At 50.9% G+C, this 26,326-nt stretch overlaps 1 protein-coding gene across 3 annotated transcripts in view; it reads left to right on the forward strand.

Moving 5' to 3' along the window:
• The window catches only part of ROR2 (receptor tyrosine kinase like orphan receptor 2), a 184,916-nt gene extending 165,178 nt beyond the window's left edge, over positions 1 to 19,738 (forward strand). For 2 of the 3 annotated variants that reach the window (XM_077910004.1, XM_077910009.1), the window contains 5 exons: positions 7,239 to 7,366; positions 10,874 to 11,188; positions 12,397 to 12,642; positions 15,655 to 15,857; positions 17,283 to 19,738. In XM_077910004.1, coding sequence (XP_077766130.1) covers positions 7,239 to 7,366; positions 10,874 to 11,188; positions 12,397 to 12,642; positions 15,655 to 15,857; positions 17,283 to 18,728 — 2,338 coding nt within the window. In that variant the 3' untranslated portion in view covers positions 18,729 to 19,738. The remainder of the gene's footprint in view (positions 1 to 7,238; positions 7,367 to 10,873; positions 11,189 to 12,396; positions 12,643 to 15,654; positions 15,858 to 17,282) is intronic. The other variant, XR_013386526.1, reaches the window with a different exon arrangement.
• The last annotated feature ends 6,588 nt before the right edge of the window (positions 19,739 to 26,326 follow it).

The raw sequence follows: 26,326 nt of genomic DNA on the forward strand, positions 1-26,326 counted from the left end.
GATATTGTACTGTGGGAGAATTGACTCCTTAGAACCACTGAATGGTCCACCCAATGAATATGGAATATATTTCTATTTATGTAGGTTCTCTTTTATTTATCTCTACAGTGTTTTGAAGTTTGAAGTGTAGAGGTCTTGTACATACTTTATTATATTTATTCCTAAGTATTTCAACCATTTTTAAGTGTATAACTCAGTGGTATAAAGCACATTCATGTTGCCATGCACCCATCACCCAAACTCTCCAGAACATCTTCATCTTTTCAAACTGAAACTCTGTATCTGTTAAACAATGACTCCCCATTTCCCTTTGCCCCAATTCTTAGCAACCATGATTCTACTTTCTGTTTCTATGAATTTGGCTACTCTTGTGTACTTTTAACATTATTGTAAATGACTTCTTAAAAAAGATTTATTTATTTATTTGAGAGAGAGACAGAGAGAGAGAGAGAACGCGCAGGCAGTGGGGAGAAGCAGTGGCAGAGAGAGGGAAGAGAATCCCAAATAGACTGCACAGAGCATGGAGCCTGATGTGGGGCTCGATCCCATAGCCATGAGATCACGACCTGAGCCAAAACCAAGAGTCACATGCTCAACCAACTGTACCATTGAGGCACCCCTGGAAATGACATTTTTAAAATTTTCATTTGCTAACTGCTATGTACAGAAATAGAATTGATTGTATTGATCTTGTCCTGTGATCTTACTAAATCTGTATTCATTTTAGTAGTTTAAAAATATATTCCTTAGGATTTTCTATGTAAATTATGGTATGAAACGTGAGTAAAGGCAGTCTTATTTCTTCCTTTCCAATCTATAAGCCATTTGTCTATATACCATTTATCTATCCATCCATCGATCAAATTGATCAATCTATCCCCTGATCAGAATGGTTAAGACCTCCACGGTAATGTCTGCTAAAATTGGTAAGAGCAGACAGGTTTATCTTTTTCAATGTCTATGGGGGAAAATGTTCCTTATTTCACCGTTAAGTCACACATCCATTGTAGGGTTCTGATAGATGCCCTTTTTTAATAGATTAAGAGTGATTTTTTTTTTTATTGAGAGTTTTAGTAATGAATGAATGTTGACTTTTGTCAACTGCTTTTTCCCTGTCAACTGAGATTATTACATGGTTTCCCTCTTTGTCTCTGTTTTCAGTAACTAGTTTTTAAATGTTGAAATAACCTTACATTCTTGGTTAGCCCAGTTGGTTTATTACCTATTTTTCTATTGTCTTTTTATTTGGGTGGGTCCAGTTTTTTTATTTTTATTTTTTTGTGAAGCATGTTGCCCATTTGGTCAAGGGCATTTTGGTCTGTTATGTCCTTAGACATCCTTGTGAGGCATTTGTATCATTTGACCTTATAAAATGAATTAGGAAGTATCTCATTCCTTTATATTTCAAGAAGAAACTACTGTTTCTTCCCTAAATATCTGATAGAATACACCAGTTTCTATTATTTGGGGCTGGGGTTTTTGATCATGGGAAGGTTTTTTATTACTTCAAATTCCTTAAGATGTTTAAGGCTATTGTGAGTTTATTTCTATTTCCACTAATTTTACTGTATTGTGTTTTTCAAGGAATTTGCCATACTTTTCTAAGTTACTGGATCTGTGTTCACATATTTCTGCATAATGTTTCCTATTATCTTTTAACATCCATCCAGTCTTTGATGATGTCCCCTTTTGCACTCCTGATATTGGTAATGTGTATTTTCTCTTTTTCTTTATCAGTTTTTCTAGGTATAAACAATTTTGCTCTTTTTTTTTTTTTTGAAGAACCAACTTTTGGTTTTATTGATTTTTATGTTTCTTTTATATTGATTTATGCTCTCATCATTAGTATTTTTTTAATTACTTCAGGTTTAGCTTGACATTCTTATTCCAACTTCTTACAATATAAAACCTTACCTAATTTAAGCATTTAAAGTCATAAATTTCTCTTTAATTGCTGTTGTAGCTGCAGTCCACAATTTTTGGTATCCTGTTTTCACTTCTCATATTTTATGTGAATTCCATTTAAAATACCATTTAATTTTTCTTGTATTTTCTTTTTTGAGCCCAAAGATTATTTAGAAGTGGGCTATTTAATTTTCAAGTATTTGCAGAGTTTCTAAACCTTTTTGTTATTGATTTTTAATTTAATTTGATGCGATCTGAGACTTATGATTCCAATTCTGTTAAATTTACTGTGAGTTACTTTGTGGCGAGAATATGGTCTGTCGGGTGGATGTGCTGTGCACTGAAACATGGATGCTGTCTCGTTGAGTATGTTGTTTTACAAACATCCATTAGGTCAAGAGGGGTGGTCAGTGTTTCCACTGTTGTTTCTTTATGAGTTTTTTTTATCTAGTTCGATGAATTGCTGTGAGACAAGTGTTAACATTTCCAAGTGTAATTATGGATTTTTCTGTTTCATTCTCTAGTCCTGTAAGTGCTTGTTCATATATTTTAATGCTCTGATACTATATATGTTCACATTTATATCTTTTTGGTTACCCTCCTGTTTGAAAGATGTTTCCATTGAGTGTGGAATTCCAGGTTCACGATTTATTTTCTCTGCTGGTGAGTAGAAGCTATCCTTCTGTTTTGCTAAGGGGCATTGTTTCTGATGAGGGGCCAGCAATTATTTGTCATGTTCCCCCTTTTCTATTTATCTTAAGTTTTCAGGAGGTTGACTGTTATGTGAGTGGATGTTCTTTCCTTTTTTTTTTTTTTTTATCTTTCTTGCTTGCTGTTTGCTGACATTGCTTGATTAATGTGCTACTATTTTTTCATCAACTCTGGAAAAATGTTGGTGATTATTTCTTCAAATCTTTTTCCCAACTCTTTGTGTCTCTCTTCTCCTGGGATTTGATAGCACATCAGTTAGACCCCTTGTACTCGCCCCCAGCTCACTGAGGTGCTGTTTATTATTTTGTAAATTTTTAAATCTATGTTTCAGTTTGGAAATTTTCTTTTGACCTGTCAAGCTTACCATTTTTTTCCTTTATCTAATCTGTTCATACCATCCAATGTGGGGTTTATTGTGGATTATGTGTTTTAGTTCTTTAATTCTTTTATAGTCTCCACGTCTCCTGAAATTACCCATATTTTTCTTCTGTGCATTTTTTACTACACTTAGAGTTCCTGAAAGCTCTGGTCTGCTAACATCTGGATCGTCTTTGAGTTTCTTTTGACCATGGGTTATACTTGCCTGTGTCTTCATGTCTGCTAATTTTTCGTTGTGTACCCGACATTATAGTTTGTACTCTAGATTTTGTTACCTTCCTCTGAAGAATCTTTTGTTACTGCAACCTATGGGATTACTGTCAGGTCACCTGAAGCTTATGGAAATTAGTCTCAGGCTTTGTTAAAATGCTGTACCTCGGTTTACTCTTTGTGCTTTTGCCCTTTGTGAAAAACGCTTTCTATCCTTCTGCTGCTCTCACTCACCTACTCCTTTCCTTATTTTTTTTTACATAATTTATAGTTATTTATCTGTCTCCCCTCCTTGACCATGAATTTGTTGGTTTATAAGTTCCTTCTTCATCTGTGTCATTAAGCCTTAGATTAGTGTGTGAGGCATTAGGAATGTAGGAGATACCTGAAATGGAATTTCCAAACATTGCTGTTCTGTGATTCAGTATGCCTGGATGTTTCGCTCCTGTGGTTTAAGGGCTTTTACAGATGGTGGCTTCTGTCTCGGTGCTTTTCTTTAGTCTCTGAATGACCTTTTGTTTTCTTAAAAGATTTTATTTATTTATTTATTCATGAGAGACACAGAGAGAGGCAGAGACATAGGTAGAGGGGAAGCAGGCTCCCTGCAGGGAGCCTGATGTGGGACTCAAACCCAGGACCCTGGAATCACACCCTGAGGCAGATGCTCAACTGCTTGAGCCACCCAGGCATCCCATCTGAGTGACCAGTTTTACAGACTTCAGTAGCTCTGTCACTCTTCAGAGGTCCAAAACTATGCCAGGTAAAGGTAAAATATAATTGTGCTAAAAACTAAACAGGAGTTTCCATGTGTTTTCTCAAAATTCAGAAAGCTGAAGGATGTCATTTTCTAGCTACTTCTGTTTGTGGTTTTGGACATTCTCTACAATTCAGCTTAGAAGCCCAGTGAGCTGAGTTAGCAGCAGATGAGATGAGATGGCCTTGAGCCCCTTCTCAGCATGTCTTCCCCACCCATCCCTCCCATCTCCCCCTGCTCTCCTGGTCCTGGGGGCACCTGCCCACCATGGGGGACCAGGCTTTCTATTCCTTGATTCTTGAAGTGAAGAAAAGAAATCGCTTCCTCTTGTGGAGTCACCCCAAGGGACTGACTGCATCACATCTCCTATCCCAGTCACAGGTGACGTTAAACAGAGCTTGCATATCTCATTGATCTTCCTGGCACAGTGGGTAAGTGCCCTGAACCCACCCGCAGACAGTGACTTGTGGCACACACACTGGGGCAGAGGGAACTTGGGCTCGTGTAAGCATCGGTTTTAATTTAGTCAGCAGTTAACTCCAGGTCACAAAGAGTGAAGGAGTGAGTTGGGTGTATATTGTTAGCACCTGTGCTTGGTTGTTTAAACTCTATTTAAGGAATCCTTGACCCAAAGAAATAATGGCTAAGCGAGATTGTGAGAAAGGGCATCCAGCTCTTGTTGACACCAGACTCTCTTTGTTTAGATTATTTATGGCTCCAGGTTCCTTTCTTTGAAAAAGAGAGTTCCTGCAGGTGCCGAGGAGGGAGAGAGCCAGAGGTGGCTGAAGAGACCATATTGTTCCAGACCCTTTGTCTCCACTATTATGAGCATCCAGATTTTACGTTTGTAAAATACAGATTTTTAAGTCCATTTGGTGAAATTGGACACAACACAGATTTTCATTGGGGGATGGGCTAAACCAGTGTAGGGCGGAAAGACAAGTGTTGTTAGGCTTGGGGGCAGGTTACAGATTTGCTAGAAAACAAGTGACTTTATGACAGGCCTAAGGCACTTGCCAGAAGCTTGCCCCTGGAGCCCCAACCCCCGCTCCTCTGCTCCCAGCAGATGGCAGCCGTCATATATCGGCTGTGGCCACATCCACCGTCTCCTGGGAGCATCCTGAGGGCCCTCTGAGAAGCATGTGGGTCCTCAGAATGTCTGATCTCCTCAGCTGAAGGCAGGACTAATAGGCTCTACAGAACAGAATGTAGAGCAGGGGACACATGGGTGGTTCAACGGTTGAGTATCTGCCTTTGGCTCAGGGCATGATCCTGGGGTCCCGGGATCGAGTCCCACATCAGGCTTCCTGCACAGAGCCTGCTTCTACCTCTGCCTGTGTCTCTGCCTCTCTCTCTATCTCTCCCCCCCCTCTCTGTGTCTCTCATGAATAAATAAATAAAATCTTAAAGCAAAAAAGAATGTGGCACAGACTCTAGTGGGGCCGTGCACAGGCTCCGACGAGGGAGTCAGACTGGGGGGCCCAGTGGAGGGCCATGTTCTTGTAAGGCTCCCCATCCAACCTCTGCATTTAGAAGTGTGATCTGTGGTATCCGTCTACATTGCACACTTCCCTGTTGTATAATAAGCACATCTCGTTGTACAAATTATTTGAAGGTCAGATTTTGGGCATCTCCCCTCCCCCACGGCTTCCCTCCATTTCAGAGATGCCTCTCATGCAGTGTAATGGTAGAGCACAGTTTCTGGATTATTGTCATTTTCATAAAAGTCTTGCTTTCAAACCGCAGACATTTACAGGGGTGTGCTGTAGTGTTTCTGATGTAGTTCGCGTGTAAGATGAAACATGCTCTTGATGAGTGTTCAGTGTGTATTTGTACATATACAGGAACATGTACCCACACACGTGTATGCTTCACATTTCGAATCCATCTTTCAGAACTCTGTGGCTCTACTCCCTTAAAGGTGCTGGATTTTTAAGTTAATAGACTTTACGTTTTAGAGCAATTTTGGGTTTCCAGAAGAATCAAATAGAAAGTGTAGAGAGTTCTCACATACCACCCCCCAACATCCACACCTACAGTTCCCCCATTAGTAGCATCTTGCATTAGCGTGGTGCATTGGTTGGAATTGATGAGCCAATATCAATACGTTATGATTAATGGAAGTCTGTTCCCTCTTGGTGCTACCTCTTGGTGTTGGGCATTCTATGAATTTAGACAACAAATTTTTGAACAGCGTGGGGACTGAGACGCCCACCCCTCTGCGTGGTTGGAAATCTGCGTGTGATGTTAGACTCCCCAAAAACTTGACTACTAGTAGCCTACTGTTGTTGACTGGAAGCCAACCATCAATAACAGTAGGCTGTTATCGATAATGATCAAGTAACACATATTTTGTGCATTGTACGTATTATATACTGAATTCTTGCCATAAAGTAAGCTGCAGGACAGAAAATTTTACTAAGAAAATCATAAGGGAGAGAAAGTACATTTATCATATTCTATTTTGTGTATTGAAATCAAATTGCATGTAAATGGACTCACAAGGCTCAAACCTATGCTGTTCTGGGGTCAAATATGATATGACTTGTATCCACCATTTTAGTATCATACAGAGTAGGTTCCCTGGCCTGAAGTCCTGGTTCTTTGCAGGTTCATCCCACGTACCACCCCCTCCACCAACCCTTGGCAACCACTGACCTTTTGCCGTCCCCATAGCTCTGCCATTTTCAGAATGTCAGATGGCTAGAATCCTACAGCACGTAGCCTTTCCACATCGGTATTTTATTTCGTATCGTGCATTTAAGCACCAGACCCTTTGTGTCTTTTTGCGGCTCATTTTTTGTTTGTTTGTTTGTTTGTTTGTTTGTTTAAGATTTTATTTATTTATTCATGAGAGAGAGAGAGAGAGAGAGAGACGGGCAGAAGGAGAAGCAGGCTCCATGCAGGGAGCCCGATGCGGGACTCGATCCCGGGTCTACAGGATCAGGCCCTGGGCTGCAGGCGGCGCTAAACCGCTGAGCCACCCGGGCTGCCCGACTCATTTGTTTTTGGTGCTGGCTAATATTCTGTCTGGATGGACCACAGTTTGTTTATCCATTCACCTCCTGAAGGACATCTTGGTTGCTTCCGACTTTTGGCAATCCAAATAAATAGAACCGCGGTCAACATTTGTGGGCAGGTTCTTGTGTGATCCTCTGTTTTTAGTTCATTTGGGTAAATACCAAGGAACGAGATGCCTTGATCATAAGATGCTGGATTTGAAAAGAAAAGAAAAAGAAAGAAAGAAAACCAGCATGCTCACAGACCGTATCTTCCCCAGAGACGACTACCATGAGGACGGCTTCTGCCAGCCTTACCGGGGGATCGCGTGTGCACGCTTCATTGGGAACCGGACCATCTATGTGGACTCCCTCCAGATGCAGGGGGAGATTGAAAACCGAATCACAGGTAGGAGCAACACCGTGGGACAGTGAGCACGTGCCCCACTGCCACGTGTCTGCACAGACAGTCCCACCGGCGTCTTGGACGGTCCAACCCTGGTGCGTGTGTGTTGCCATGGAAAGTCAGAGAGCTTTGTTAGAAGGAGTTGGGACTGCCACCCCGGTTTCCCCTAAAATGTTCCCACTTGTGTGTTCCCACTAGCAAGTGCAGATTGCTTAGAGTAGATGTCCGATATACTTCATTGGGTCAACCACGTGGGTTCAAAGCCCTGAGATGTCCTGTCCTCACTGGGTCGCCAGGGCCTCCCTGTCCCCAGGCTGGCCACCCTGGAGGCAGGCCAGTGCCCACACCATTCAAACACTTGACTTTTTTATTTTCCCTGACTCTGGCTCCCTCTCAGACAGGGGCTTAGTTAAAAGGTTCACAGGGCCCCTCGGAGTTTGGGAGAGAGGTTTGCGGGTCAGCAGCAGTGCTCGGGGCTTTCAGGTGCCTGCTTCACGGCGTGAGAAACGAAGCTGCGTGTTCTCTGTCTCTGCTATTTGCCATTTCTGGTTGCCTTTGGTCCTCAGTGCACTGACTTTTACATGTTGATGTGAAGGTCTTCTTGGGGAAAATCCTTTGAGAAGTAAGACAATGAATTAGACCAAAGCCTTGCAAAACCCTCTTCCTCTGGACTCTCCTCCCCCTACAAACACACGCACATTTTTCTCTCCAGACTATCTAAGGAATGAGGAAAATCTTATGAAGATGGCAGATGGCCCAGTTCAACTGGGTTCTCTGCATAATAGTTCTTGACCCTGGCTGCCCACTAGAGCTACCCACCCACCTCTGATGCTGGACTCCCTGGGAGACGTGTTGGGGTTTGCAGAGAGGCTTGCAAAAAAAGCACTGCCCTGGTGAGGATGCTAGGGGATGCTCATGGAGGTGTCACTGACATGTCCTTCTAAATTCAGGCCAGCCTTCCCCTTGTCTTTCACCTCAATCTGAAGGGTCTGAGGTCATGGTCTATCACAGATCTGCCTAGCCCATAGTTACTGAACCCCTGAGAACATTCTGGAAACATCAGTATCTCTCATTGGAAAAGCTTTTCATGTCATTAAAGCAGAACTTCTCAGACCTCTTTGATCCCAACAGACAGTAAAATGTGTGCTTTACTTATGATTTGGTTTTTAGTTTACCCATACCTGTATCTCAGAGATGTGACATCGGTTACAAGAAACAAAAACCATCCCTAACAAAACCAGTGCACTTGGATTTTTCTCTTCAGTTCTATTTCATTAAGGGAAAAAGTTGGTTACAGCCTTAATATGAGCCATGCATTCTGCTATCTTCTGTTCTGCTCTAATCATCTTGTAAAATGCTAGTGGCAGACTCCAGAATGTTCATCCCACTAACTGACAGGCCCTGATTCCAGGCACAAGATTGTTCCCGAGTTATATTTGAGGGACCTGTTTGCAGCCTTCAACAACTCAGATATTGAAGCAGACTGATTTTATAGCAGTTTTTAGACACAAGCCTAGAACGATGTTCTCTAGATTTGTGAATTTGGGAGAGAATAAAGTCGAAGTTGCTCTAGACTGCCGGCCTGTGGTTTTGAGACTGTTGGTTGTGGAGATGTTCTGTTTGGAGAGCAGGCTTGTCAGAACTTGTTCCCAGGACTCTGGAAGCTTCCCAGGGAATGGGCCCCAGGAGGCCTTCAGGGTGACCTGTGAGGAGTGGGCAAAGGTGAGGACATGACCTGTTGGACCTTCTGGGTACCTAGAGCCATAGTTTCAGAAATAAGCCTTCACGAGATATGTTCTGAGGGGGTCAGGGGAGAGGAGAGATCATTAAAGGGTCAGCTGTGACACTCTATTGGTTGATTACCCCCAAAGAAATGCTAGGTTTGGCTTTTTTAGAACATCTTTCCATGCCTTGGGGGGGGGGGGGCGTTGGGTCACAGCCCACATCATGACAGCCCTCACGATGGTCACCACCTCTGCCGTGATGGGACTGAACTGGGTTCACACCTGGTTCTTGAGCCAGCTCCGAGACAGCCTGCACCTAAACCTCTTAACTCTCTGCTCCTCGATTTTAATATTGGCCAGAAGGAGGAGTAAGGACCACGCGTTCATCTTACAGGCTCTGTGCAGGCTTCCATCCCCCAGCGCGTGGCCTCAACAAATTGCTTGACAGATACACAGGACCAGAAAGGACTGAGTGACTCCCTATCCTGTAGTAAATAGCGAGCAGGGCCAGAAGTGGGCTCCCTCGCCAGCTCATCTGTTCCCCTGGCTGCCCTGGGTGCTCAGCAGGTCCCCAGGAGAATGGGTGCCCACAGCGCCACCTGCTGGTCTGACTGGGCACCGCACCACAAGTCATGGGTCGAACTGGTGTCCCAGGGATGGAAGCCCAGCCTGTCCTGTTCTCTCCCCATCTCTGCAGGGTGTGTGGGCAGAGGGGCGTCGGAGGTTAGATAGTCACAAGCAGGTCCTCCACAGGTCAAAGCAGATGGGCCTCCTGGCAGTGGGCTTGCTGGCTGATGCCTCCTTTGAGCCCTGGTGGCCGAGAGAGGGCGACTCAGCCCTCCTGCCACAGGCATTGCTGTTCCCCGCTCACCCTGCAGCCCCCACCCGCTTCCTCTCTCCACGTCAGAGGTCATGTTCATGCCCCTCACACTCCATCCTCTGTCCTACCTCCAAAAATCAAAGCAGCCGACCCTGGCTCCAGACCCTCCGGGCCCCAGACCCTCCTGCCTCAATGTGCTTCTCTGCTCCCTGTATCACAAAGCACCCCCATCTCTCCCTGCCACCGCGAACACCCTCCAGCTGCCTGCTGGCTCTCCCTCTCATCCCTGCCTCTCCCATTGTTTTCTTTACTCCTCCCGTGGCTGCATTTCACAGGGCTGGTTGCCCACCTGTCTGGCCTACTCCCTTCCTCCTTCGGGGGCACCCCTCTACCCAGGCCCTGACAGGGCCTCCCCAGATGGCCTCACTGCCCACAGACCCAAGGACTCGGATGTCAGAAAGAAGACTGGGGCTTGGTCCTTGTGTGCTTTTCCCATCTCTGCTTCTAGAAGTCACCCAGCCCCGTTGCTCTACAAGCCGCCCTGTGCTTGCAGAGCCCAGTTCATAGCAGGGCCTTAGGAAGTGGCTTTTGGGTGTAAAATCTGAATCTTCCTGGGGTGGAAGAAGCATCTAGCTGGATGAGAACCTGGGTGTGGTTTTCCTTTCTTATTCTGCTTATGATGTCTGTAAGTGAAGCCCTGGGACCTGGGACTTTCTTCATCTGGTGCAGATCAGGGTGGCTCATGCTCCCTGGGAGTCTGCTTGGGTGAGAGCCTTTCTGGGCATGCGGAAGACAGGAAGACAGGGCGACAGGGCGGAGGATTGGGGGGCCCTGGTGGGCGGGGGAGGGGAGAGGGTGGGTGGGCACGAGTGAGGGAAGGGGCCAGGGGCTCCGAGCAGGTGAGAGACACCTGGCTGGCGATGCGGGTGCCCGCCCACCCTGACGCCAGTCTCCCCGCCCCCGCAGCGGCCTTCACCATGATCGGCACCTCCACGCACCTGTCGGACCAGTGCTCGCAGTTCGCCATCCCGTCCTTCTGCCACTTCGTGTTCCCGCTGTGCGACGCGCGCTCCCGGGCGCCCAAGCCCCGCGAGCTGTGCCGGGACGAGTGCGAGGTGCTGGAGAGCGACCTGTGCCGCCAGGAGTACACCATCGCGCGCTCCAACCCGCTCATCCTCATGCGGCTGCAGCTGCCCAAGTGCGAGGCGCTGCCCCTGCCCGAGAGCCCCGACGCCGCCAACTGCATGCGCATCGGCATCCCGGCCGAGCGCCTGGGCCGCTGTGAGTCCCCCGACCCGGTGCCCGCCTCCCGCCGGGCCGTGTGTGTCGGAGCTGGGCCCTCCCAAGGCCGGGCGGCCCCCCAGGGAGGAGGGGGTGCCCACGTTAGGGCTCCAGGCCCGGCCGCTGCGCCCCTGCTCTTAGGGACGAGTGAGTCACCACCCGCTAGGGCTTCAGACTCCACACACACCCCAAGGGGGCGGCATCCTAGGGGTGCTGCAGAGGCCTCTGAGCAGCGGGAGCCCGGCGGGGCCGCGTTCCGTACCTGCCCTGGGCCCCAAACATCTGTCATCTCTGAGGAGGTCGGGGTGCTGCCCCTTGAAGGGGAGGGAGGGGCAAACCTGGGGAAGAGGCCGCCTTCCTCCCGGGCCTGGGACTCTCTTCAGCTCTCTGGTGAGGCTGGGGGTTCCCAGAGCACCACGGAGCTCCTCCGTAGGGCAGCCAGAGCCTGGTCTCTGGGCTCACCGCTCTGTCCAAATCCTGGCTCAGGGCTCACCCCAGGTGAGCTTGGACATGTTGCTTAAATACCAGTTTCCTCGTATTGCCCGGGGATGGCAACTACGATCCTCAGAAGATGGGGAATGTGAATTACATGAGTGAGTCTGTAGAAGCTGCTTAGAGTAGTGTCTACACCCGGTAAGCTCTGCAGGACTGCTGTTCAGCACACACATGCACCCCGGGTCTGGCTCAGGGAGCACCCTGGGTTTGGGTCCCCACCCCCCGTGCACTGCAGAGATGATGCAGTGTCCTACTGGGCAGCACAGCGGCCGTTGGAGGGTGTGGGCCTGGGTGCTCACTGTCCCTCCTGGCCAGTTCGGCTCTGCTTCTAGTGCAAGTGAACAGGAGGTTGGGGTCGACATCCTCATTTGGGAATGGAGGTGCCTGGCAGGTCCCAAATGTGCTCTCAGGATCATAGCATCACTTCAAATGGGCTTCCTGCCCCCCATGTATCCCCTGACTCACCCCTGATTTAACTTGTGGCCTTGGGGCTTCGTGGAAGTCATGAGATTCATTTAAAATGAGTTTTAAATGCTGCTTTTCTGGGAAGGAAACTCTTTTGGGTCTCCTGGGAATTCCCGTTTGGGTAGGTGCAGGCTTAGTGATTCTGTTGTTGCTTTTGGGGAGAGGCGGAGATGGATACTCTCTGGACACCCCCTCCCCCCGAGAAAGGCTTAATTTTTGGGCCTCCTAACATGTCTTTTCCCTCCCAGACCATCAGTGCTACAATGGCTCGGGCACAGATTACAGAGGCACCGCCAGCACCACCAAGTCAGGGCACCAGTGCCAGCCGTGGGGCCTGCAGCTCCCCCACAGCCACCACCTAACCAGCACAGACTTCCCCGAGCTCGGAGGGGGGCATGCCTACTGCCGGAACCCTGGGGGGCAGATGGAAGGCCCCTGGTGCTTCACGCAGAATAAAAACGTACGCATGGAACTGTGTGACGTACCCTCTTGTAGTATGTATTCTCTCTCTCTCTTTTTTTTTTGAACGCATTAACTGTTGAGTGCACTGTGTGGTGGTGTGGGGCCGGGGGGCTGGTGGCCCTGGCACCTTCCCCATTTCCCCACCATGATTGTTGGTTGTAAATACAGCCGTTGTGGGTCCTAGCAGTCCTATCTGGTTGTGATGTTTGACAGAAGAGGAAAGTCTGAAGGGTCATGTGCCTTTCACCCCAGATTTCACCTCTCCGTGGAGACTGCTGTTTACATGTTGGGTCCGTCAGTGCTCTCCTCCCTGTGTGTGGTCCCGAGCTGTTGAGTTTGGCATCTGGTTTCTCCATCGACGCTGTTACATAATGTTTCCCAATGTTAGGAAAAGTGCTTCCTGCTGCAGTCAAGCCTAGGCCTGGCCTCTGGTGCTGGGGACGCAGCACCCCCCGCCCTCCTTCACCTCCTGCCACGCCAGCTTTCACAGGTGGACTTGGCCAACTGAGGAAGAACTGAACTTCAGTCTCCCTGCCAGTTTCCCTGCAATTTCTTTGTGAAATTAAGGACAGAAGAAGAGAGGGCCGTTAAGGGTTGCGAACCTGACAAGCATGACTCTCTGTTGAGACCATTTACATTTTGCCATCTTCCGCCAGCCTGGGTGCCCGAGAGAAGATTGGCTGCCTTCTGAGTCTTACATTTGGGCACCTAGAGGCAGTGGTTTGCTGGAAAACACTACCGAGAAGAGACAGAGGAGGAGAGATTAACCGTGAAGCAAAGCCAGGCTCGCCGTCCACCCGCCAACCTCCTCCCCCTGCCCCAGCGGCCCCGGGCTGGGCGAGCCTGCACCTGCAGCTGCTCGGATCCCTTACTTCCCGGGAGTGTAATTGGGCAGTTCCAAATTTGCCACTCCTCTTAGCACAGATCTTAACACAGATCTTCAAGAATGTGGGTTCACTGCAGGAATAAATTTTAAGAGAGTGTCAGGAGTTAGATGATCGTAAAGCTGCTTTGCAGAATGCCACAGTTGTCTAAAAAAAATTTCCTGCGAGGAAGGATGTCCATGATGTCCTGTTAGAGAAAGGACATTGTAGGGTTGTAGCTGTGTTCTTCCTGCTTGCTGCTTCTCCCCCTACCCCACCCCTGTCTGCATCCCTCCCTCCCTCCCTCCCTCCCTCACCTCTTTCCCTTCCCTTCCCTTCCCTTCCCTTCCCTTCCCTTCCCTTCCCTTCCCTTCTCTGGCTCTTTCTTTGCAAAGGAAAGCTGTGCATGTACGTGTGTGAGCACACATAGGCACCTACATTTTATGGATGAAGTTTTGGAAAGATACACACCAAACTTTTAGCAGGGACTTCCATCGCCTACAGAAATGTTACCATCAGAGACTTTTAACCATAGGAAACAAACTGAGGGCCGCTGGAGGGGAGGGGTGCGGGGGGACGGGGTACCTGAGTGCCGGGCATGAAGGAGAGCATGTGATGTGATGAGCACGGGGTGTTATATGCAACTGATGAATCACTAAATCTGCTTCTGAAACCAATAATACTATGGGTTAATTAGTTGAATTTAAATTAAGAGAAGACCCCCCCCCCCAAAAAAAGGATGCGTTCTTAAAACGAGCAGTTGTTACTTTTGTAATTAAAAATTAATCAAAACATTAAAAATATACATTCGGTTTGATCTGGCAGGTCTAGGATTATCTTACATCGCAGAAATCTTTGCACTTGGCAGGAATGCTAAGGATACGTGTTGCAGGATCACTTTGAGTCGCTAAATAAGCAGCAGGCTAATTGCTTCCCAGCAGGGGCAGGAGGATGACCGAGAGATACATCTGTACACGGAGTTGTGTGCGGCTCCCGACAAATGCCTGGAGCTGTCTGTTCTTCGTGGAACCTCGTCTCAGACGTATAAATCTGCCACAAAAACCAGGGGCGGGGCAACATGGAGGCTTGGATCCCATTTAAAAAGAATTCTATTTAAAATTCTAGTTGTGAGACTATTGCCAGAACAGCTCTGTCTGTCATTTCTTTGGGGTTCGCCTTAACACGAATATAGAAAATCAGGTGAACACCAACCTGCTAACAGCGGTGTAGCCTTTGGTAAACGGGCCAGTAGGAATGTTCGCGGCCCCATAATCACCGCAGTTGTTAGTAAGCATGGTATCTGTTGGTGATTTTGAAAAGATGATGATAAAATAAATGGTTGCACAGGTGTTTGGACGGCGCTCACATCCCTGACCTGGGCCTGAGGGGCATGAAATCTCCCCGGAGAAATGACCCAAGCCTCCACTGCCCCGGAGGCTTCTAGAACATCTGCCTGGAATAGGGGGAGCGGAGAGCAAGAGCCTTCTGTAGTGTTATTTGATTTTAACTCTAGTAGGGTGTGGGGGCGTGGTCAGCGTGGCACTGTTGGGACAGACAGACAGACACTGCGGCCCCGCATGGCCCCTGCACCTGTCTGTGGATCCTGTAGAGGGAGACAGAGCATTGCTCCTCCCTGTGAAAATGGCAAGGCTACCTGGAAAGCCACAATCTGCACATTTTACCATCGTGTTTTCGAGCGTGCTTGTGGCCCCAGGTTGCGGTTGGGTCAAACTCACTGGCTACCAGCGCTCTCTTACGTCAAATGCATTTTGAATTATTACAAAGAATATATGTTCATTATATTGAAAACTGGAGGAAAATCCTAAAATGTTGCAGAAAGGGTCATTTCTCACCCCAGGATGTTCGTTCTTACTACACTAAGACCCTTAGAGTCCATGGGGTTTTGTTTTGTTCTGTTTTGTTTTTTTGGTGCCGGGTATTCCCGATTCATCCCATGGCGGCAGTTTTGGATTATGTCTCACACCGTGCAAGGGGTTGTGTGCTTTTCAGTATGTCACCCGTTTTTAGGCTTGGTGTGCCGTTTTGCCCCTCTGTGGAACTCACGGGATCGTCCACTTATGCTTGAATATTGCAGCTGGGGGAGGGCGTGGGCTGGTGGAGAATTTGGAGTTGGAACGGAGGATTGTGTCTTAAAAAAATTGTGAACGTTGCCGTTGCCAGGTCCCCAGGACAGCAGCAGGATGGGAATTCTGTACATCTTGGTCCCGAGCATCGCCATCCCCCTGGTCATCGCGTGTCTTTTCTTCTTGGTCTGCATGTGCCGGAATAAGCAGAAGGCCTCGGCGTCTACACCGCAGCGGCGCCAGCTGATGGCTTCCCCAAGCCAGGATGTGGAAATGCCTCTCATCACCCAGCACAAGCAGGTCTCCTCCGCACACCCCCCCACCCCTACCCCCACCCCGGCGCAGCCTCTGCCTGGAGCTCGCTTGCCTGCGACATTTGGGCTCTTGGTTTACTTGATACACAACACATAAGTATCTGAAATGGCCCTTTATCTTCTTGTATCTGCTCTAAGACATGTCAGGACCCGTGTGTCATTATGAAGGAAGCGGTAGGAGTGTTGGGAACCCCCTGACCCACGGTCCATGGCTTGTCCCTCCGCCTCGATGGCTGCTTTAGCGGGAGCCTGAGGAGCTGTGCCGAGGTCCCCACAGAACAAAATGTAAAGGGCTCGGGTGGGCCACCAGGCAAGGGCCCGTCTGGCTCTTGTAAGGGACGGAGCCCTGCTTTCTGGCCAGTTTGGGCTTGGGTCGGTTTTGCTTTGATTTTCAGGGAAAGGGTGGATTGGCAGACTTATAGAGAAGTTAGGACGGGGCTGGTCTAACCTCCACCTGGGGCTGGAGGCCATCCCTCCAGCCCCTGCCCACCCCCCACACACCTCAAGAGCCCCCAGGACGGTAAGAACACCCCAACACACAGCACAGGAGACAGGCTGTCACAGCCAGCGTGGCCTACGTGAGGGAACATTACTACTTGCAGGCAGGCTGGGCTCTGAAGGGGGTGTTCAGGGTGGTCGGGGGGAGAAGGGACTCACCTGGCTCTGTAGCCATCGGCCACTGCACACTCACTGGGGCTTTGGGGGTGGACGGTGAGGAGAGGGGGAGCCTCTGAGCACAGGGAGGGACACACAGAAGGAGCAGGACGTTGGGCTGATTTCACCATGTGCCGCCTCTGTCACAACGGAGCCAATCAAGAGGAAGCAGCGGGATGGGCCCATGGCGGAGCCCCTGGAGAGCAGCTGGCCTAGGCTCTGACAATGGCAGACACCGTGGGGAGCTCGCCACGGGGTCCCAGAAACACGCTGGGTCTCTCCAGGAGCAGTGGTGGTGCCTGGGCCTCGACGCCGGCCGCACATTGGGGAGCTCTGGGAAGGGTCCTGCATGGGGGATATGGATGCGAGAGTCCAGGGGTGCCTCCGGGATGGTGGAGCCCAGCTTGGTTGGGTGTGTGTGCGTGTGTGTGTGTGTGTATATGTGCTTGAGTGTGAGCAGGTGTGCACACACAGTCTGTGATGGTGCCTCTGGAGTTTTGGGGGGACAGAACTTGCAGCCCAGCGGGGGTCCTCAGGCAGCCTCATGCTATCAGTGTGGTTAAGAGCAGAGAGCGGTGTGCAGGGCAGGCTGAGCCTGGGATGGGCAGCGCTGGGGGTCCTTTGCTGGGCCGTGCAGGTGGGCGACACCGGGACCGCCCCTGGTCCCCCCCCCGGTCCCCCCCCAACCCCCCTCCCCCCCCATCCTTGCCCTGTTGTGCAAATGCAAGTGTTTCACGACAGCTTTTCTTCTCGGCAGGCCAAGCTCAAGGAGATCAGCTTGTCGTCGGTGAGGTTCATGGAGGAGCTCGGAGAGGACCGGTTTGGGAAGGTCTACAAAGGCCACCTGTTCGGCCCGGCGCCAGGGGAGCAGAGCCAGGCCGTGGCCATCAAAACGCTGAAGGACAAAGCAGAGGGGCCGCTCCGGGAGGAGTTCCGGCACGAGGCCATGCTGCGGGCCCGGCTGCAGCACCCCAACATTGTCTGCCTGCTGGGCATGGTGACCAAGGACCAGCCGCTCAGTATGGTCTTCAGCTACTGCTCACACGGTGACCTCCACGAGTTCCTGGTCATGCGCTCGCCCCACTCCGACGTGGGCAGCACAGACGACGACCGCACAGTGAAGTCGGCCCTGGAGCCCCCCGACTTCGTGCACGTGGTGGCGCAGATCGCTTCGGGGATGGAGTACCTGTCCAGCCACCACGTGGTGCACAAGGACCTGGCCACCCGCAACGTCCTCGTGTACGACAAGCTGAACGTGAAGATCTCCGACTTGGGGCTGTTCCGCGAGGTGTACTCAGCCGACTACTACAAGCTGATGGGGAGCGCGCTGCTGCCCATCCGCTGGATGTCCCCCGAGGCCATCATGTACGGCAAGTTCTCCGTGGACTCAGACATCTGGTCCTACGGCGTGGTCCTGTGGGAGGTCTTCAGCTACGGCCTGCAGCCCTACTGCGGACACTCGAACCAGGACGTGGTGGAGATGGTCCGCAGCCGGCAGGTGCTGCCCTGCCCGGACGACTGCCCCGCCTGGGTGTATGCCCTGATGATCGAGTGCTGGAACGAGTTTCCCAGCCGGCGGCCCCGCTTCAAGGACATCCACAGCCGGCTGCGTGCCTGGGGCAGCCTGTCCACCTACAACAGCTCGGCGCAGACCTCGGGCGCCAGCAACACCACGCAGACCAGCTCCCTGAGCACCAGCCCGGTCAGCAATGTCAGCAATGCCCGCTACGGGGGCCCCAAGCAGAAGGCCCAGCCCTTCCCGCAGCCCCCGTTCATCCCCATGAAGGGCCAGATCCGGCCCATGGTGCCCCCTCCCCAGCTCTACATCCCAGTCAATGGGTACCAGCCGGTGCCCGCCTATGGGGCCTACCTGTCCAACTTCTATCCGGTCCAGATCCCGATGCAGATGGCCCCGCAGCAGGTGCCCGCCCAGGTGGTCCCCAAGCCCGGCTCCCACCACAGTGGCAGTGGCTCCACCAGCACAGGCTATGTCACCACGGCGCCCTCCAACACGTCCATGGCCGACAGGGCAGCCCTGCTCTCAGAAGCCACCGAGGACACCCAGAACGCCCCAGATGACGCGGCCCAGAGCCCAGTGCAGGAAGCAGAGGAGGAGGAGGATGGCTCTGTCCCAGAAACCGAGCTGCTAGGGGACAATGAGACTCTGCAGATGGATGAGGCCGAGGGGCAGCTGGAGGCCTGAGGGGGCTCGGGGCCACTGGGCACTCAGCGGGGAGGCTCGAGCCCAGGCACCAGTGGGCTGGCGTGCACTCCCACTGCACAGACTCTGCACCCGTGTCGTCCTCTCGTGCGCAGAGCTGCCGTTTGTGGCCACTTGAGGCTGGAGGGTCTTTGAGCTGGTGGCGCCTGACCGGGCAAATGTGGTGGCCCAGAGGGATGCCCGGTGACCACCTACGCCCCCAGCATTCCCCGAGGGAGATGGGCAGTGGGTGAGCAGGGCCTGCACTTTGCAGGGACGTAGGTACTGTCTGCCCTCCACCTTGCACGTAGGATCGGATGTGGAGCAACTTTGGGAATACAGGCCTGTGGGGCCGCGAGGCGGGACGTTGGGCTTTGGGATTCGGGGCAGCCGGCCTGTTCGAGGATGGAGCCGGCCTGCTGTCTCCCTGCCACCCACCCCGCCCTGCCCCTCTGCCAGAGACCGTCTCCCCACTGCCGCCCAGGATCGGCCGGAACAGGATGCTGCCGCCTGCCTGCCGGGGTCCCGTGAACACGGGGCTTCTGAAATGGGAATTCTCTGTGCCTTACATGCAAATGTGCCTTAAAAGAAACCCAATGCAATTTTGCATTTTTGTGAAATGATTTTAATCATCCTGCATGTGTATTTCGCCCACTTTTCTGGAATTCAGGGGCAAGTGTTTCTTGGGTTTGGAATGTTTGGAGCGACGTTGTACAGAGCACAGTATTGTTGTTTTGTTTCTCGAGAATCATGTACAGACCTGAAATGTAATTTATATGGTTTTGTATGCCATTTTCATGGACGTATGGCGAGCTTAGTAATTTAACTGTTTACTTTACCCACCCTGGGACGCCACCTGATTGTAATTTGGTTTGCTAGTGTTTGTGTCCTACGTAGGCAAGGTCCGTTCATTTCAGAGCCGGCGGGAGAGGAGGCTCACAGGCTGGCACACCGATCGATCTCACTAGTAACTCCCATACCTGGTGTATCCAATAAAGTGAAACAGAACTTTTGATGGGCTCTGTGCGGGCTGCGAGGATGGCGGGCAGCCGCGGTGCCGCGGGACCCAACGGCGCTGCCATGGGCTGTTTGCAGTGGCTTTGGGGCGTCTTGTCCAGGACGGGCAACTCCTGAGCACAGCCAAACGATGGAAGCACGTTCCGTTGCTTCTGTGTTATGATCTGGGAGGCGAGTTCACTGCAGATGATGTGAAGTTGCTGTTTGGTTTTAACCTCTCTGCTTTGAGGTCCCTTGGTCCCTGGCACTTTGAGATCTGGAGGTTGGACCTGGCACTTCCTCGGGGCCCTGGAACAGGGTGGGGAGGTGAGGTGAGGCTGTGAGTCCGAATGGAGCCGCTTTCACCACCCTGGGCCACCTGGGCCACCTGGGCCTCTGCTCCCTTGGCACGTCAGCTGTCTGAACCACGGTCACCCCAGGGTCCAGCTCTCCACGGCTTCCAGCAATGAGACCCAGAGGGGCTCCTGAACGCCGAGGACTCTGCTGGTGCTGCCTGGCAGGTTCCACAGTCCTGGGGCCGGCTCGGCTCGGCTGGGGATTTGTGTCCTGTGTGCGGGCTGCAGTGCATCTGCCTGCAGCAGGTCCAGGTGCAGCCGAGAGTGTGCACATACAAGTGCCTAACAGGTGCTGATGCTGGGCTCAGGGTCCCCGGCCAGCCACTGAAGCCCAGGACTGACGGTCCTGATCATGCAGGACCTCGGGTCATCCTGAGCTCCAGGGCTCTCCTGCGCATGGCCCTTGCCCACGGCTCTGGCATAATGCTGCTCTCTCGTAGAGCCACAGAGACCAATAAAGAACTCACTTGTCTCAATGTGTATCCTGAAATCGGGGTGGTGGGGAGGGGGTTTCTTCTCTGCTTGGCAGAGGAAGCATGATTGGCGCTGGGGCCGGGAGCCCCCCCAACCAGAACCCCTGCTCTTGGCGAGTGTGGTCCGCATCGCATAGTGAAAGAGCGCAAGGTTAAATGGAGCTACTTCTCATTTCCCTGATCGGAAAGAGGAACTTCATCTTATCTCTAATTTGGTGCACCTGATGGTCTAACTGTTGGGTTGGCACCTGAGAGTAGAATATGGGAACTAGCCCCCTGCTGCCCTCTCCTCAGCCGCTACCTTGGTTTACCACCTGGGACGGGCGGGGGGTGGGGTGGGGGGGTGGGTCCGCAGCTCAGGCCACCCACAGCGCTGAGGTGCCCCTCCCGGCCCCCTGCCAAGTTCTGCAGAAACGTTTGCAAGGTTTTTTTGCAGATTGCAGAGTGGGAGAGGTTTTGATTTGGGGGATTTTACGTTGGGGCCCAACATAGCCTTTGGTCGTCGCAGCTCCCTGTCGTTGTGAAGTCTTACTCGTCTGCCGGAAGGTCACTCAGTTTCTCAAGTTCACTGAACAGTGGCTTAGACGGGATGTTCCCGAACAACTGACCTTAGAGCGAAATTGCCCCATCATGAGATCAACGTCGCGCGGGCTGTCTGCCGGCCACTCGCCCTGTTCACCCCACAGAGGGCGATGGCCACCGCTACTAAGTCACTCACGAAAGTGTGATCAGCTCAGTCAAGCCCGTACGATGCCATGGACAGCTTTTGCGGTCCTTCTATTTTTTGATAAATGATCCTCATGGAAACGGTCCATCAGAGCAATGGCTAGTTTTTCTGGACTAATTGTAGGGTGTTGGCCTAAGAGCCACAGTATACCCTAGCTCCCCCTCTACGCAAGAAACCTGCTGGCCTCTCTGGACATGGAAACGTTGATTAAGTGGGCTCCCTTTGCATTTGGGTTCTGCCTCGACACGCTCTGCTGATGCCTATTTCAGGGCGACTTTGTTTAAAGCGGGCCTCACACGGATGTCAGTTGTGTGTGAGATTCTTACAGGGACCTAGAAAACCTCTGTTGAGGTGAACTTGTAAGAAGGCTCTCGTGTCCGAGTAAATCAAGGTCAGAGTACCAGCTGGAAGCCTCACTGCTGCGAGCTAAGGTGACTCCGGCAAGGCCCATCTTGCTCCCACCTCGTCCCCTTGTCCCCCTCATCAGTCCCCAAGGTAGTAGAGACGAAGGCCTTGCTGGCCTGGGACGTCATGAGCACACAGTAGGTGGCTCTTGAGACAGGAGTGGTGCTTTATTTAGCTGGAGGACGCCTGGATTTAGCCTAGCTGGCGCCTGTACAGAGAAGGCCATGACCCCGGGGTCAGGTATCCACACTCAAGACTGTGGCACTGTTACAAGACAGTATTTCCTTTTCACGTTTGTTTCACTTGGGTACTGCGTGGTGACTACGTCCCTGTGGTTCAGAGACATGCACATTGGGAAGTCCTGCCCGTCCCAGTCCGTCCTGTCTCCCCACACTCTCTTCCTCCAGGTAGACGGCGGTCATCGGCTTCCTACGGGTCCTCCCCGTTTATACGTATCCCTTTACTTTAATACATAAGCGGTTCTCTTCTTTACAGATGGTTTCCTGCCTCGCTTTTTTGTCACATTAACAATGTATCCTGGGGCTCTCTGGCCTTCAGTGGATGGGGAGCTGCTCAGCTGGAGGATTCCTAGCAGGGCCCCTGCTGGTGAGCAAGGGCAGGACTTGAAGGCAGCAGGTGTCTCAGCAGAGCCTCCCCACGGGGCCCTGCCACGGAGCTGCCACCAGCGATGTCTCAGTGCCAGTCGGGACCCCCAGCCCTGGAGCGCTGGGCATAGGTGGAGAGGACTGGGAACCCGTGGCCGGGCTCTAGGGCATGTTTTCAAAAAGGCAGGAAAAGTTCACATTTTTAACTCATTAGCATTGCTTTTCATGAATTTGTCCTGTTTGGGTTATTATTATTATTTTTTAAGATTTTATTTGTTTATTCATGAGAGACACAGAGAGGCAGAGACACAGGCAGAGGGAGAAGCAGGCTCCCTGTGTGGAACCTGATGCAGGGCTCGATCCCAGGACCCCGAGATCATGACTTGAACCAAAGGCTCAACCACTGAGCCACCCAGGGGCCCTTGTCCTGTTTGCTTTCTTTTCCAATCTGAAGTGCTGAGGTTTTAGTGAAAAATGTTGCCCAGAGGCAGAGAGGCAGATTGAAAACCATCCCTTGGATGTTGGAAGGCCTCAGGGACACATGCAGGTTCCTGGGGAGGGCAGGGCCAAGTGACCTGACTCCAGAAGGCAGGGGGAAGGATCCCCACCACCTCAGGGTGGGAAGGGGTGACGCAGTGCCAGTGCCATTCACAAGTGTGCCCACCAGGGGGCCAAGCTCGGGGAACCGCGCTAGTGATCAAGGTCTAAGGGGGAGGCTGACAGGCAGGTGACAGAGAATTCAGGGGAGGAGAGAGCCCGGCCCCACCCTGTGCTCCTGCTGCACGCCCCCATTCAGATCCGTTCCTTTTTCTCTAAAGAACTTGACAGGAACAGCACACCCCATTTCCCGGTGCTGGCTCTTCACTCCTAGTGCCTTGTCTTTCACCATTTCCTTAATATGGTCTTTCTTTCTTAAGGTTTTAATGCTCATCTTATTGTCACTTTAATTAACCAAATTTTATATTTTACTTTGTTCCTTCACTATAGTGTCTTTCATTTTTTTTAAATTTTATTTACTTATTTGAGAGAGAGAGAAAGAGAGCATGATTTGGAGGAGAAACCGAGGGAGAGGGAGAAGCAGACTCCCCTGCTGAGCGGGGAGCCCAAGGTAGGACTCGATCCCAGGACCCTGAGATCATGACCTGAGCCAAAGGCAAATGCCCCCCTACTCTGATGTCTTTATTAGAAAATCGCACTAAAGCCACATCGTTGGGGGAAAGCCAGTCTACACTGATAAGAATGTGCAACCAAAGAATTCTGTTAAGATTCACCATTACCTTGGGGGATGCCTGCATGGCTCAGTCGGTTGAGTGTCTGCCTTCAGCTCAGGTCATGATCTCAGAGTCCTGGGATCGAGTCCTGTATCGAGCTCCCTGCTTGGCAGGGAGTCTGCTCCCTATGTCCCCTGCAAATGCTTTCTCTCTCTCATTCTCTGTTTCTTTCTTAAATAAATAAATAACATCTTTATTAAAAGAAAAAAAAAAAGAAGAAGCAGATTCCCCATTACTTTGAGATACATGAATTGGGCTATAAGAGCCAAGGAAAAGAGTAAAGAAACTGACCTACAAGTTGTCCGGAAGTTGGTTTCCGTGTTCAGGACCCCTCCTCCTGCTACCTGGTTTCCATTCTCAATTTGCTTGTTGGAGCTTTTTCCTGTAAGTGACACACAGGTGCACTTGGTCTGTGGTGCTGAAGTAGACACGAGTCTGTGGAGTCTGTGTCCACGCGACTTTTCCAACCTGCAGACAGGCAGCCTGAAGGGGTCGCCGTGGACACCTCCAGGCCTGGCTCTTACCTTGTATCCAGTCTCTGTGTCTTCACATCGCTCACCCCAGGACACCCATGGCATTTTGTAAGAGGGACTTCGTTCTGGGCTCCAGAGAAGACACTTCCCTTTCCTTCGGGGAGAGATCTCAAGGCTCCTTGAGTCTCTACTGGTCAGGCCATCACCCCCTTTTTACTTTTTAATTTTTTAAATTCTGCTGTGATTTACTCTCATAAAACTCAGCCATTCCAAAGGTACAATTCAGTGATTTTTTTAAGATTTGCAGAGTGTGCAGCCTTCACTCGAATCTAACTTTAGGACATTTCTATCCCCTCACAAAAATCCTTCATGCTTGTCAGCCCTGGGCTATCTGCTCTGTTTTCTGCCTCAATAGATTTGCCTTCTTTGGACGTTTTATATAAATGGAATTATACAATATGTGGCGTTTTGCTTCTGGCTCCTTTCACCAAACAATGTTTTCAGGATTCATCCGTGTTGTAGTCCATTATCAGAAGTTCATTTTATTGCTGCATAGTATTCCATCATATGGATATGCTATATTTGTTTATCCACTCATCTGTCAGTGGACATTTGGATTTTTCCAGTTTTCAGATATTCTGAATAATGCTGCTGTGAACTTTTGCACGTGCTCATATGTGGATGGAGGCTTTTGTTTCTCTCAGGTAGATTCCTAGGAGTGGAATTGCTAGGTCATATGGTAATCAGTGCTTTCGTTCATTTTTTTAAGGTTTTATTTATTTATTTGAGAGATAGAGAATGGAGAAGGAGGGTGGAGGAAGCAGCAGAGGCAGAGGGAGAAGCAGGGGCCCCACTGAGCAGGGAGCCATCGGGCTCTGAGATCATGACCTGAGCTGAAGGCAGATGCTTCACTGACTGAGCCCCCAGGCGCCCCAGTAAATTAGTGATCTTTCTAAGAAATATCTCAAACTATTCTCCAAAGAGGCTGCACCACTGTACCTTCCCATCAACAATGACTGAGGACATGGCATTTCAGTGCTTCTTCACCAGCCCTTGTTATCATCATCTGTTTTGTTTTCCTCGGCTTTCATTAGAGCCGTCCACTTTCAAGAATATTAAAAGAAAACATCCCTTAGATGAAAGATCTGAAGGTGCAGGACAAGTGCTGTGGACAGGATGCTAGGCCTCCCCAAACGCCTTTCACATAAGTGTTCATACGGTCGTCCTACGAATACTTCTCGGACATATCCTATTGGCTGGATTCAGTGGTGAACCGGACAGGAAACATTCCTACTTTCTTGGGAGGAAGGTGACTGAACAAGAAATACTGTGAGAAAGGCCAAGTCTTCCTGGGGAACAGTCCCTGCCATTTGGTGACACCTCGGGCAGATTAACTGTGGGACTCAACCAGGGTCCCTCAGGTATCATTAGATCGGGTCCCTGCATTTGCAAACAACGAAGGACAGAGACATGCCCCTCCACCATGAGCACGCTGGCAGGTGGGTACCCACGGTCTTCCAGAGCTTGTGAAGACTCCAGGCTCCTGGGGTCTCTTTGTGGAGGCTCCGCTGTCATCTAGAGACCCCAGCATTGCCAGGACCTCAGAACATAGTGGCAGGGCCCTGTCCGGGGGGCCCAGGCCCCCCAGACCTGCCTGTGAACATGGTGGGGAAACCACATGTTTATTTTCACTAACCTCTGAGTGAAATGTAGCATTTCCTCTTCTGATGAACGCAGGGAAAGCCCAGAGATACTCATCGCACTCACGGCTGGCTGCTAGAGAAAATCGCTATGCCCTCGAACCCCTGCGGTTGCGGCAGATGCCCCAACGTTCGGTTTCGCTCATCACTACTCCGTGATTACACCCCTCGGCGGACCTGCCGCAAAATCCTGTTATGCACTGAATACAGGAGCTCACGTATCGCATCCTTTGTTTTGAAAAATATTTAATAATTTTGCTATAGATGTTTTCCGTACAATGTGTTTCATTTTATGCATTAAAAGGGACCCAGGTGCAAAAGGGTCCGTCTTCACGGTCTCGCTCCCTAGACCCCCCCTCCCCATGCCCAGTGATGCAGCCCTTCCTCCTGTGGCTGCCCCCAGGCCCCAGGCCATCCTCCCAGACTCCTGCCTCTCCCTGGGCTGCTTGGATCCAGGCCGGAGGCAGGAGGAGGGGGTGAGGCCTGCTGCCACCTGGCCTCCGCCGTCCCCCTTTCTCAGGCTGTTTGCAAAAGTGCGTGTCAGGAAGACCCGACCAGCCAGAGAAGCAGAGCCGAATAGGAGCACAAAACGGTT

The sequence above is a fragment of the Canis aureus genome, chromosome 1 (assembly GCF_053574225.1).
Source record: "Canis aureus isolate CA01 chromosome 1, VMU_Caureus_v.1.0, whole genome shotgun sequence".
NCBI lineage: Eukaryota > Metazoa > Chordata > Mammalia > Carnivora > Canidae > Canis > Canis aureus.